This window comes from Limulus polyphemus, unplaced genomic scaffold (genome assembly GCF_000517525.1).
Source record: "Limulus polyphemus unplaced genomic scaffold, Limulus_polyphemus-2.1.2 Scaffold340, whole genome shotgun sequence".
NCBI lineage: Eukaryota > Metazoa > Arthropoda > Merostomata > Xiphosura > Limulidae > Limulus > Limulus polyphemus.
The window spans coordinates 654,680-668,339 of record NW_013665950.1 but is presented as its reverse complement, the minus strand read 5'-3'; the positions used below and the strand labels follow the sequence as shown (position 1 = coordinate 668,339).

Below are 13,660 nucleotides of genomic sequence, written 5' to 3'. Positions count from 1 at the left end.
AAGTGATATGATGACTAAACCTCTGGACTTTTGGAAGACTGTATTGTCTCAGACGAATCAAGGTTCGCTCAATTTTTGGATAGTGGAAGGATATGGGTCTGGAGAATGCCTCACCAAGAGTTTTGGCTCAACAGATTGCAGCCAACTGTGAAGCATGGTGGTTTCAGCGTGATGGTTTGGGGAGCTGTTTGGGTTGGTGGGAGATCAAGTTAGTGGAGTGCGTTGGCAACATAAATTTTGCGAAATACGTCGAAATATTGGAGGAAGGACTCTTGTCACTTTATTCCTCGGGTTTCGTGGACAAGAACCCAACGTTGTTCCAGGAAGATGGAGCACCGTGTCACATTGCTAGAAACACCCAATAGTGGCAGGAAGAAAATGGTATCCAGAAGTTGCCCTGGAAGAGCCAATCTCCTGACATGAACCCCTTCAAAAACCTCTGGGCCATACTCGATCGGCAAGTCAAGAAAAAACCAACTTCGAAGAGCGATCTACTCCAAGATTTGAAGCATGAGTGGGCAAAAATCCCACAATCTAAAACTGACGAGATGATTCTCACGATGCCCCAAAGGATCAACGAACTCCGCAAGACAAAAGGAAGATCTACTAGATATTGATTAAATTATAAATATATCAATTCATGTGAATATGACTAAAAAATTCCATTTTTTCTGAAAAGGTGGTGTCTATTTACTTGTGACCACACTGTGTATATATATACGTGTGTGTGTGTGTGTGTAATGCAAAACAATGGCTTCTTAGCACCACAAATTCTTTTGCAGTGTTCAGCCAGAACTTTTGAATCACAAAGCAACAAATTTAGCAAAACAACAAAGAACGGTATTGGACCATAAAATACTTATGATAATTTAACTTTTAATTAGCTAAATGTTACAAGGTAAAGTTATTATGTAACAATCAGTCATATTTAGATGTCTAATTTTGAGTATTTCCTATAATTCTAAGCTGTGAAGAAAATTAAAACTGTGATAAAGACTTCTCACTTATAATTTTCAAAAATATATACTACGCATGTGCCCTGTTTATATACATAAAATTCTGGATGGCAATATCATTTACAGGTACAACTTTGGTTTCAGATACTTAATACTATACAGGATACTTAGAATACAAGATTTCTCAAATCAAAGTTACCATTCAAGAAGAGTGCCCAATTTGTTTGACATGATACAATAACAATAAATTCCCACAAATTTTTAGAAATATTAACGTCAAAAACCTTACATGACTATTACAGGTGGATGATGGGTGAATGTCACTGGCCAGACCAAAAAATTGAACACAAAATTCTTGCTCTGCCAAACACACTGGCTCTAAAACGCTCAACATTCGATCTGTAAGCTAATGCAATAAGTATGAAATTATTAATGACAGAGCTGTAAAAATACATAAATGAAATATCATAAAACTTTAATTTAAATTTATATTGTTCTATATTAGAGTGCTATAACTTACTAATATTCTTTTTCTTAAGGTGTCACTTAAACAAATTAGTTAATTTACTATATATGAAAGTTTGCTCATAAACAAAATCTACATCAAACTACCACAGTTACTTTCTGCCATTTCAACTTGCTAAGTATAATTTGAAAAACTCTATCTACAAGAAAACAAAAATTGTTATGTAGTTTTTAAAACTTTAACTGTGGTTGCTGCATGTAAGCATACTAGGTGTTTTCTATGCCCTCTTTACTTAACTCTAACTAATATAAATTTTTCAAAATTTTTGTACTCCTAAGCATATGTAGTTTTAACTATTAAACATTGGTCATGAAAGTGGCTAAGTTCAATGCTCTTTAGTAACCTACTGTTCCGGGTCATTTACCTATGGTATTGTGTGTGTCTTTTTGTGTGAAAGATCACTGTAAAGTAAGCCATATTACATAAAAACAGACAGCAACCATTTTAACTGCTAGGTCAGGAAATACTTTGAGGATACAACATCTCTTATTTTTGATGGGAACAACCAATAGCAATGTGGGTAATGTATGCATGCTGGGAAAGAATATCATTATGTTTTCATGTATATAATGACCCGTTTTCTCTGTCTGGATCAGTTTTTGTAGAAATTTTTTCTACATTGAGAGCTTTCAAACCTCCAGTAAAGGCACCACATATTCATTCATTTTTATCATTTGTGCTTAATAAACATTGTCTCACAGTGTTGTACACTACGTCCAGTGTCTTTCTTTGCTACAGTCAGTCAAAAGTCAGAGAATTCAGCTTTACTTTTACACAACATTTTCTATTTAATCTCCAGTTATTCTGTGGATCCTACCAAGTTACACAAAGAGAAATCAATGCACTCAAAAATACCAATTTGTTATTGTGGGAATTTCTGTTTTCTCTCTTGGAGAGTATACTTCTCCATGCTATTTTGTAATCTTGCATTATTAACTTCAATACTTTGTACTTGATTCAAAAGATTTATAACCAGGAGTAACAGTTGGTTAATGAGGAGAGATGGCTGTTTGAGAGAGTTGTCAGATCTTGGAGAAGTCCTCTCCCGAACATCAAACTTTTTTCTTACAATGTGCAATCTAAAGAATCCAAGATTGGATGGAGCAGTCTTTACAGAACTCTTTAGCATTTACACCCCAGACCAGCAGAGAGTGACTGAAGGTATCACTGGTGGATAACTTCCTCCAGCTTGAACTGTTTTGCCAGCACACAAAACAGCAAGCATGACTAGTGAAGGTGATCTACTTGGCAGTTGTAAACCTCTATGGGATGGGAGATATACAAATTGGGCAACCATGGGTCATGGAGAGACCTTGGACTGTGAAAAGATGATGGAAAAGTTGCCATCATTAATTCATTGTTCTGCAGCTCAAGGTATGGGGTGTTTTCAAGTTTAGGGGCACCTAAGAAGGCACACCAAACTGTAACTTTGGCATGCAGAATGTATCAGCCTGTATTTGATGAGAGACCACAGAAGAAAGGTTTATGCTAGGACCACAGGTGCCTTTGAGTGAGGATAAACAAATCTCTTTCCCAACATTTAAGGGGCAGCTAAAGATAATTTGGACCATTTCCTAAAGAGCTTCAATCACTGTTTAGAATGGCTGGACTCAGGAACAAGCAAAGAGTTTGGATGGTTCAACTCTTGATTCTATCAACACTTACTTAAGCAAGGAAGAACTCTGGGATAGAGAACAGTTGTAGCTGAGTCGCAGTGACATCTAAACCCTTTGTAGAACCAAGCTATCCATTAGACCAAGATTAAGACTTGAGAGAGTGGTATTACCAAGAGCTTGACCATTCATGTAGATAATTTATGTAATTGGCATGTGAAGGCATTTCCTGCAAAGAGTTTTGCAAATTGTCATTACACAACTTTATCGAGAGGTTACCTACTGAGGCAAGGAGACATTACTTATGTGTGAAAGACCTATTCGCCCTTGCAGAGGCAGTTTCTGTTGCTACAATATTTGAAGTTGTAACTATGAATAAATCACAAGAGAAAAAAAGCCTGCAGAAATAACAGCAGTGGATATTTCTCTGACAGAAAAACTCTCCCAAAATGCATACACCACAACAGGCTTGATTTTCACCTAAGGCAAAGCAGTAGCCAACACATTCTAGTGCTGCAATACAGTTTCACTGGTTACCAGTGAGTGAGCAGGATTTTCCCAGCCTACCCATGATGTTTTTACCTCAGCCAAGGGAACACCAAAGCATCCCCTATGGACCTGGGCAACTGGTTCACTTTAACCCTATCAACACAGGTCACATTCAAAATTTTATTGAACTACTATTTTATGAATGTATGTCAATATGTTTAGTATCAAACTGTAGATTATAATTCAAATTTTAATATTATGCAGTATTTAATTTCTTAATTAAAAAGTAAATATTGAAAACGAAATTGTAAATATCAATTTTTGTGTATCATTATTATAGTGTAATTCTATGGTATTTCAAAATGTATATACAAAACCTAAAAAAATTATTTCTTTTCACATCCTCCACATGCAAAATTTGATAAAGGCTAAGCAACCTATAGCAAGCAGCAAACAAGTACAAAGTTCATAACTAGAAGAGATAATTGTTTGCTATACTTTTTTATTTACTGTTCTATGTTTTAAGAAAAATAAATATAAGAATGTATTTGTAAATAGTAATAATGTATATACGTATATAATGTATTATAACTGAAATGTGACTGTATTTTACAAAATACTAGTCCACTAAACATAGCCAAGACAGGTCACTTTGTAAAGGTCAGTTTTATATTCTTAGATACGGTAACATGAATACAAATGCACTGAGTCATTGTAACTTGTGTAATGTTAGCTAGACATGGCTGAAAGGTCAATATAATAAAAATAATAAACATATATAGATGTATAATCTTATGAGATTTAAGCTATTTAGACTAAACAGTTTTATTTTCATGTTATAATTTGTAGTCATTCTAGAATGAAAAAACATAATCTATATTTATTTCCAAATTTTTTATGGTGGTTACAAGGTTGGTCAAATCAACCCAACAAGTACAGAGATATAATAGTAGGAATAATAGATAAAATACAGTTTTCTTCTAAAAAAAATCTGATAATTATCTGGAGGTTATAAAGATTCTGCATGCAAAATCTGAAATTTTTCTGATGCGTAAAAGTATTTTTAATCTTAAAATCACTTTGCATGTTGGATAGTCAACATTCAAAAAGAAAATAGGCAAGAGAAAAACATTATTTTAAGAAATCTTAAAACTTAATAAAAAAATCTGACATCTTTCATACAAAAGCCTTGTAATGTTTACCGATAATATGCAAAATTTCGTGAAGATACACTACATAATTTAAAAGTTATGGCATGAAAACTATAGCAAGTATAAAATGGTTATGAAATTGGTCTGTGGGACTGAGCCCATGCTGTGAGAGTTAAAGGCATAGTCATACCGCATTCCACAGTGAGGTGCAGGAGGTTCATTAAAGAACTGCAGCTGCTGCTTTGGCTCCAGGTAACTAATGGAACCCACATTAGATATAACCATAAACTTGGGGAGTGCAGTATACAGCTTGCACAAAGAAGATGGAAGTCATCCCAACTCTCTCAGGGCTTAATGGCACTTGGTATGTTCCTATAAAGGTACAAGGGCAAGAGATAGTTATTGGTTGGTACAGAAACTGCCAGGACACTGATTAACCTTGTTATGCATCAGGCACTCCAACTGAAGCCATTGTTGATTTCATTCTGGTAAACAGCAATAAGCTGTATGTAACTGGAGAAGCATGTCTCCAGCTTCATCTAAAGTCAACCACAGAATGAAGATAGTATTCTCTGACCTTGGTTCTAGTATTGAAATCACAGAGATAAGCATTCAAGTGGAAATTTTTTTCAGTGGAAAAGTCTTGAAATGCCAATTAGATCAGGACCAAGAACAGTGGACCATACAAGTGCTTGTTGTGGAGGAAGTCAGAGTACCTTCATGTACAAAATTGGTGTTCCCTAGCCTAGATGAGGTCTAGTATAGTGGATAGTCATGATGTGCTTCCGTGATGAAACCAACACATTAAATGCATGTTTCTTGTCATGAAAGCAGGTAGCATTAGTTTGAGAGATGATGAAGTATCAGTGTTATTCTACAATTACGGGCAGTTGGCTGTTTAGTTTCTGACTGTGCAAACAATCTGAATTCATCACAGTGGCAAAAGTTCAATAATTTGTTTGAATATGCCAATGTATTTGCAGGTCCAGATGGCCAACTGGGTTAAACAAATGTAACTCAACATCACATAAATGCAAGAAACATACATCAGATTAAACAACTTCTATGCTGGCTTCCCTGAAACACTAGGGATGTAGCTAGTACCAAGGTACAGTAGATGTTGAACGAAAGAATCACATAGCCTACACAGTGTGTGTACACTGTCAGAAGTGAGTGTGAGAAAGAAATAAGGTACACAAGGTTCTGTGTTGATTTCAGATAAGTGAAGGAGGTAACCCAATCCACACTGATGCTTTTCCATTTATGCAAACAGACGAATGTCTGGATGCACTGGAAGATGCCAAGTGATTTGACACTTTATATCTGGCATCTGTATAGTGACAAGTCAAGCTGGATAATGATATAAGAGTTAAGACTGTTTCAACACTCAATGCAGTTTGTATAAATTTCACATAATGCTATTCGGCCTGTGTAACACCCCTACCACTTTTGAGAGGATATACGAGCTAAAACTGAAGGGATTACAATAAAAGAGACGTTTGGTCTATGTAGACAAATATCTAGGTGTTTGACCACCTTTGCTTCTGCTGTTAAAAACCTAGGTATGGTATTTCAGATGCTCAGAAATTCAGGCTTGAGGATAATTCAGGGAAATGTGAATTCATACACATATAATTGTATTTCTTGGTCACAATACAGATAGAGATGGATGTTTTACTGATCCTGTGAAGATCACAGTTGTGTGAGACTGGTCTCAACATACAACAAAGCAAGCTGAAGATCCTTGTTTTTCATCATATTCCCAATGCTTTTAGGCTGTATTTCCCACTGAGGAATGGTACCAAGCATTTCAGTTACTAAAGCATGCTTTATGGTATGTATACATACTGTGAATTTGTGATGGATACTGATGTATGCAATAGTGTAAATGGGGTAGTATTATTGCATTTACAGGATGGAGTGGAACATGTAATCACATAGGCTAGTTTATATGCTAACAGCTCTTGAAAACAGATACTGCATGATGAATAAAGAACTGATTCCAGCTGTAATCTTTGTCAAACACTACTGACACTATCTGCATGTTAGAATGTTCACCATTTATGTGGAACAGGCTCTGCCATAGTGGCACAGAAACTTTAAAAATCCAGTTGTTTGCACATTCCGTAACAATGTTCCAATAATATGAACCTGATGTACTGCATCTTTAAGGCCCACAACATGGAAACTCCAATAGACTTTCTCCCTCACAGTAAAATTGTTTCTATTGATTGAATGTCCTGACCCTGTACACTGTGTAGGAGTTAAAGTCATTAATGTGGTAGCAGTTTCAAGCCATGTAGTAGAACATTTTACTAGTGGTTAAATACCACGAAAAATGCAGCAGCAGCTCTGGGAGCAGAAAATGAAGGACCCAGATTTAGCCTGGATACTCCTTGTTGTGTAAGAAAAATGAAAAACAACCAGCAGGAATGTAGCACAAACTCACTTTTCCCTTGGTACTTGTACGGGTAGTTATAATTGCAGGAAAACACCCTGTACTGTCATTATCAACTAAGAAGATGATGTTCTCAAAGTGTGTTGCATTTAATGGTCTAAAGAGCTCTTAGGTAGGAGATACTTCAGACTTTAAATAATGCAAACTGGAGACCACTAAGATGTTAGAAATACATATCCTTATGCACACTGGCAGTTTCACTGGCTGCATTCAAGTCAACATGTTAAGCAGTCATGTAAACATTTTACAGTGTGTACTGTCCAGAGGAAAAGCCTGCCTAATATAATAAAATCCAGCAATAAATAGTTGGTTTTTCTTTAAAGAAAATGGTTCTGAATACTGATGGTCCTCTCCCAAAAACTGAATGAGGTAATCGGTACATGCTTATTGTTACTGATTACTTCACTAGGAAGACTTATCCACTGGCTGATATATCAGCACAATCTGTAGCTGATGCACTGGGGGAACAATGGATTTTTCACATCTGAAAATCTTCACATCAATCAAAGATCTTGTTTCAATGGCTAGCTACTTTCTGAGTTGTGTGAAGTATTGAGTGTGCTGGAGTGCACTTCATCATATTAGACTGTAATACAGCTTTCAAGCAAATAAGACAAACACTGTATGTCATGATGTCAGTAACTATGACTCTCTTAAGTTAGCCAAATGCCTCGTCATCTAATTAGTGACGCGCATGAATGGATTAACGAGATTCCCACTGTTCCTATGTACTATCTAGCAAAACCACAGCCAATGGAATGTAGCACAAACTCACTTTTCCCTTGGTACTTGTACGGGTAGTTATAATTGCAGGAAAACACCCTGTACTGTCATTATCAACTAAGAAGATGATGTTCTCAAAGTGTGTTGCATTTAATGGTTTAAATCCATTTTGCAGACTTCCCTTACCTACCTTGTTCTATCGACTAGAAATCGGGTGATTTTTCCAAACCAGTTCCCTTGGCTGTGGTTTCGCTAGATAGTAGATAGAGACAGTGGGAATTTCGTTAATCCTACGGTTAATTTTTTCAAGCCCGTTTCCTTTGGCTGTGGTTTCGCCAGATAGTAGTTATTATTGACTAGTAGATCACTGAACATGCTCATGCTTGGACATGATATTCAGCTCCCTGTGATGTTGTGTAATGTCTGCCCAATAGAGCAATGTTTTTCATTGTCTGCAAGAATAGATAAGAGTGGTTGAGATTTGTACTGGTTGATGCACACAAGTTTTTGCACCAACAACACATATATCGCTGATGAGCATCTCATGCTCTGGCTAGACCAGAAATCAAATATTAAGTGATTCAGAAGATGATGAGAATGCTATTTCATATAATCCTATCTTTATTGATAAAACTGTTTCATGCCAGCAGATCTTTCTTGTGGCTGCTCTTCATCTACTTCCTCATGTGACTCATATAGCCAGACCAGCAGTTAGGAAAGACACTAATTGTAAGACCAGTGACTAAAAGGAAGTGGCACTTCTTATTTTCCCAACTATTAAGTGGTGTTAAAGGTGAAATACATGCATTATATTGTGTAATCTCCACTTGATTATTTAAGGATACCAAACTGAGAAAACAAAGCATTCTAATCATTATAAGTAACACAGTGTGAACATTATATTTAATTAGCTTTGCTCATTACTATGTATATATTTCTAATAATGATCTATATAGGAAGTTTGCTTTGATCAGAAGTTAATATTAATTATAGTTAGGATGGCTGGTGTTAGTAGATGTAGTGCTTAGAACACCAACAAATTGTAAGACTGAGAATGATCAACAGGAGTTCAAAAACTCAACTGAAAATGTGTTGTGACCCTTATTTCCGAGTTATTGAACAATTTTCTAAAACAAAGTGTTTGTACAAGATTTGCAATAATCACATACAAGCATTAGTGGAATTTCTACAGAGCAGATTACACAATACTCAAAATACACCTCAAATACATTTAAGTGTGGACATACAAAACTTCTTTATATGCAGTAGAGGAGTAGTGTTCTTCACAAACACAGAATATGAATCAGGTTTCAATAAATCCAAGTGAAAGAGTTCTTATCTTATGGGGTTTTGCTTGCATTTATTTTTCTGTATAGCAAGTGGATCGACATGCAACTGATGAAACAACCATTCAGAATAATAAGTGGACTTTATTGTAGAATGTTTCATTTGGCCTATTAGTTGGGCTGAATATGTATTAGTTATACTGAAGCAACAACACAAATATTAATCCTGGCTAAACGAATTTTGGCCAACAAGTATTAGTTACAACGGTTATTTATATCATGAAGCCAAAAGAGCATTTTGAATTTAATGGCCCAAAGATGGCAGCTTTTTAAGACATGATTGGCTGGGGTTGCCTGTGTTGATCACAATGGTAACAGCATATGACCCAGAGGCAATCTGTCTAAAACTATTAGTATAGGTGACAATACATAACATTAAAATATATGCATAATACAATATAAACTTATGAATATACATATTTACAGTCTTGCAAGAGGAAATTTGAGTTCAACAAAATCATTAATGAGTGATGTATAGCATGAATAAATCAATCATACAGAGAACAGAACTGTAAAGCAACACATGAATGAAAATAAAGGATTTGACCTGAATATTAATGGTTTTGAGATATGAGGTAAGCTGTGAATAACGAATTGTGAAGCATCATTTGAAACTACAGTGCACTTGATATGTTCATTAATATTTATAAGAGAATATTTTCAGTTTTCACACTAAAATTTTGGTCATGTATTGGATTTTCCTTAACTTTCTCACTACGAGCTCAGTCCCAGGGACTGACCTCATAACCATTTTGTGTTTGTTATAGTTTTCAAACTATGACTATTAATACAGGAAGCATATCTTCATGAAATTTTGCAGATTATCAGTAAACATTACAAGGCTTTAGTACACAAAATATCAGATTTTTTATTACGTTTTATGATTTTTTAAGTAATGATTTGCTTGTGCATTTTTTCTCTACAAATGTTGAATATCCAACATGCATAATAATTTTCATTTTAAGATTAAAAATACTTTATGCATCAAAAAATTGTCAAATTTCACATGCGAAATCTTAATAATCTTCTAATAACTTCCAGTTAATTATCAAATGCTTTTTAGATAAAATTCTAAATTTTATCTGTTATTTTCACTATTGTATCTCTGTATGGGTTTGGTCAATTTGACCCATCTCGTAACCAACACAAAAATTTAGGAAATAGATAAAAATTGTGCTTTTTTCATTCTAGAATGATTACAAATCATAACAAGGAACCACAAATGTTTTGTCTAAATAGCTTAAATCTCATAACATTATACATCTATATATATATATATATATATATTTTATTTCATTGGTAAGCTGTGTCTAACTAACATTACAGAAGTTGCAACAACTTGGCATGTGTTACCATATCCAACAGCAAATAAAACTGGCCCTTACAAAGTGACCTGACTTCGGTGACCAGTATTTTGTAAAATAGTCACATTTTGGTTATAATAAATTACATATGCATATTATCAATATTTACAATTCAGTTATTACATCTCAGTTATTTTTCTTAAAACATAGAACAGTAAATAAGAAATAAAGAAAAAATAATTTTTCCACTTACAAATTTTGCACTCGTTTCCTTGCTTGCCGTAATTTGTTAAGCCTTGTCAAATTTCACATGTGGAGGATGTAAAACAAAATAATTTTTTTAAGGTTTTACATACGCATTTTAAAATAAGCAAATATAAATCACGGGATCAGTATTGCAAAATTCCATCGTAATTTATCACACATACTATATAAACTGTATTTGAGTAAAAAAAATAGTTTTTTTGACAACATTTTCACTTACCACTTCCTTCAGCGATTCAAGACAAAGAACTAATCTTGGGAATTTCCCACCTTCTAAAGACTGAAAAAACCACCAGGGGGACATTCTGAGCTTTTGATTGGTTATTCACATGTCAAAGACAGATGTATGTGTACGCAAGCATTTCCAAAATTGGAAAGTGGTGGACGGGCCATTGTGTTTGATTCACTAAATGTAGTGATATCTCAGCAAATAGAAATGATAGGAAGTTCTTATTTTACATTCTAGCTTGTCTATATCAGTAATTTGAGTTTATAATTCATCAGAAACTATAAACTTTGTATTTGGACATCACAAACATCTATTTGGAACCAAAGCTGTATTCAACACACCACATGACACATAAAAATTGATATTTAGAAATTTTGTTTTAATATTAATTTTGAATTAATTAATGTATAATACTGAAATTTAATTATAATCTACAGTGTGATACCAAACTTATTGGCATATATCTATAAAATAGTAGATTAATAAAATTTTGAATGCAAGCCTACAAACATGATGAGATGCCCTTTGGCCCCTGACCGTAAAAAGACTCATAGCGAAAGGGTTAAAAAAAGATGAGTAACAGGTAAGCTCACACTGTATTTGAGGGAAATCTCAGTTTGACCTGGTGTTTTCAGTAAAGGTAATGAAAAGTTTTTGATTGGATTAAATCAAAATATTCACAAGCAGGTGAAATTATCTTTAGAAAGTGAAATCCACAAAATTAATTTAAATATTATACTAAATGTAAATCTATTGTACTAAGTGTTCTCTTTGGAGTTGATCAAATATTTTAAAGAGTGCTGACTTAAATATTTTATAAGCACACAATTTCACTGTACACTTTCTTCATATTGTTTTAGTACAAGGAACAGTTGAAATGCATGAAAATTTAGAATTTTAGTGTAGAGCCAAAGGCAAAATGTCACTTTTGACCTGTACTAAACTCTTATCTGAAAGGAGTCTAATGGAAGCAAAATGTTAGTGTTAATGGATTGCCATTAGGGAGTGGCACTTGTACAGTAGTTAGTTTGTTTCAGCTATATGTGTAGAAACACATACTTGCACGGAATGTTGATGGGTGTCAAGGTAGCTGTGTTACTTGTTATCATGGCAATGATCACAATGGTCGACACATCTGAGTAAGTGACTAACTGAAGCCTGGGTGACTGGCCCATCCACAAGTGCAAGGGATACAATGTCTACAGGTGATATACATGTGAGCACATATAAATCCTGTAATATTCACTTGACCTGACAACATGAATCATACCTGTGTCTAAAAGCATCTTTGAGTCATAGAACTATCATAACCAAACTATTACAACTTAATCCTATACTTCTAAGCAAATTTCTACCAAAGAGAATTTGACAGACTTTACATTTCAATCCTGACTTTTTCTTTTTTATGATTAAATTTTTAACCTCCTTGGTTATCTTCTTCACTTAAAAAGCCATTTGCATTGCACTTGCATTCATCCAATCATTTTGCTTTATCAAGCTATTTCTATATCGCATAATAGAAGGAAAGTTCAGTGAGAGATACCTGGCTGGCAACCTCTCCAACCTCAAAGACTACTCTGCAGTCCCTAAGACTCGAGTCTCCAAATGGTGACCTTCCAAACACCAAGAAAGGATTCTGTGGAAACTTAGATGTCCACATCAATACTCTAGTAGAACCAAGCTTGCCTGCTGGCCAACCAAAGATACTGCCACAGCAGATATGTAGCCATGCAAGACCTTGAGGAAAGTGTGTGGTTTCAAAAAACACCACCAACACCCCATATGTTTGCACCTTTGATGGATCCATCATATTCCTCAGCCAAAGGAAACTTTCCTGGAGCTAAAATCTTTGAGTAAACCTTTCAAGTGTCAGGAAGGTCAACTTGTATTGAAGGAACCAGGGTTTTAAGTAATATTCACCTGTCTTTTGATAGGAAAGTGTTGGTGACCATCAATGTCAATATGAGATGTATATATTGACTGCTACTGCTCACCTCCAACTAATCAGTTTTGTATTTAAACTCAGTCACTGGAAATATGGGAACTACCACAACAACTCAGAGATTGAATAGTACCTTACATTTCAACAGATAAGAATCCTAAAGCACCATTCTCAAGAACAAGAAGACAGGTGGTCAAAGGCCTTGACAGTTTACAACTGAGTATTTTCATTTTTTAATTCTACTGGATAAAAAGTGTTAATAAAATTGTTATCTCAAGATTATTTATGCTAATCAAATCATCTATACATCTAAAGTTAAAGTAAACATTCCAGATTTATGCACTTTTCAATAAACCTATTCTTATAAAAATAAAGATATAAATTTGCTAAAGAAGTAGAAGAGTTCCCCACTGGAACTAGTACTTGTTAAAAATACCTGGTAATTGAAAAAACGTTAGTATTATAAATATAAAAAGTTAACATTTTTTTTATAGTTTTGAAGGTAAATTTTCTTTCTTCCAGTGCTATGAAAGGATGAAAATACTGTTCTATTAATGAATTCAAAACAAAAAATAAATCTTTGAATGGAATTACAGTATAAAAAGTGGTAAAATCAAATGTTTGAATATTTTTCACTTGTTACACTATTATTTAAATAC

The 13,660-nt window shown here is 34.4% G+C and overlaps 1 protein-coding gene across 1 annotated transcript in view; it reads right to left on the bottom strand.

Moving 5' to 3' along the window:
* LOC106457507 (exocyst complex component 1-like) overlaps positions 1 to 13,660 on the bottom strand; it is a gene marked incomplete at its 3' end in the record, with an annotated part of 193,715 nt that overhangs the window by 1,266 nt on the left and 178,789 nt on the right. Inside the window, exon 14 of the mRNA XM_022383480.1 lies at positions 1,246 to 1,362. Within this exon, the coding sequence (XP_022239188.1) occupies positions 1,246 to 1,362 (117 nt within the window). The remainder of the gene's footprint in view (positions 1 to 1,245; positions 1,363 to 13,660) is intronic.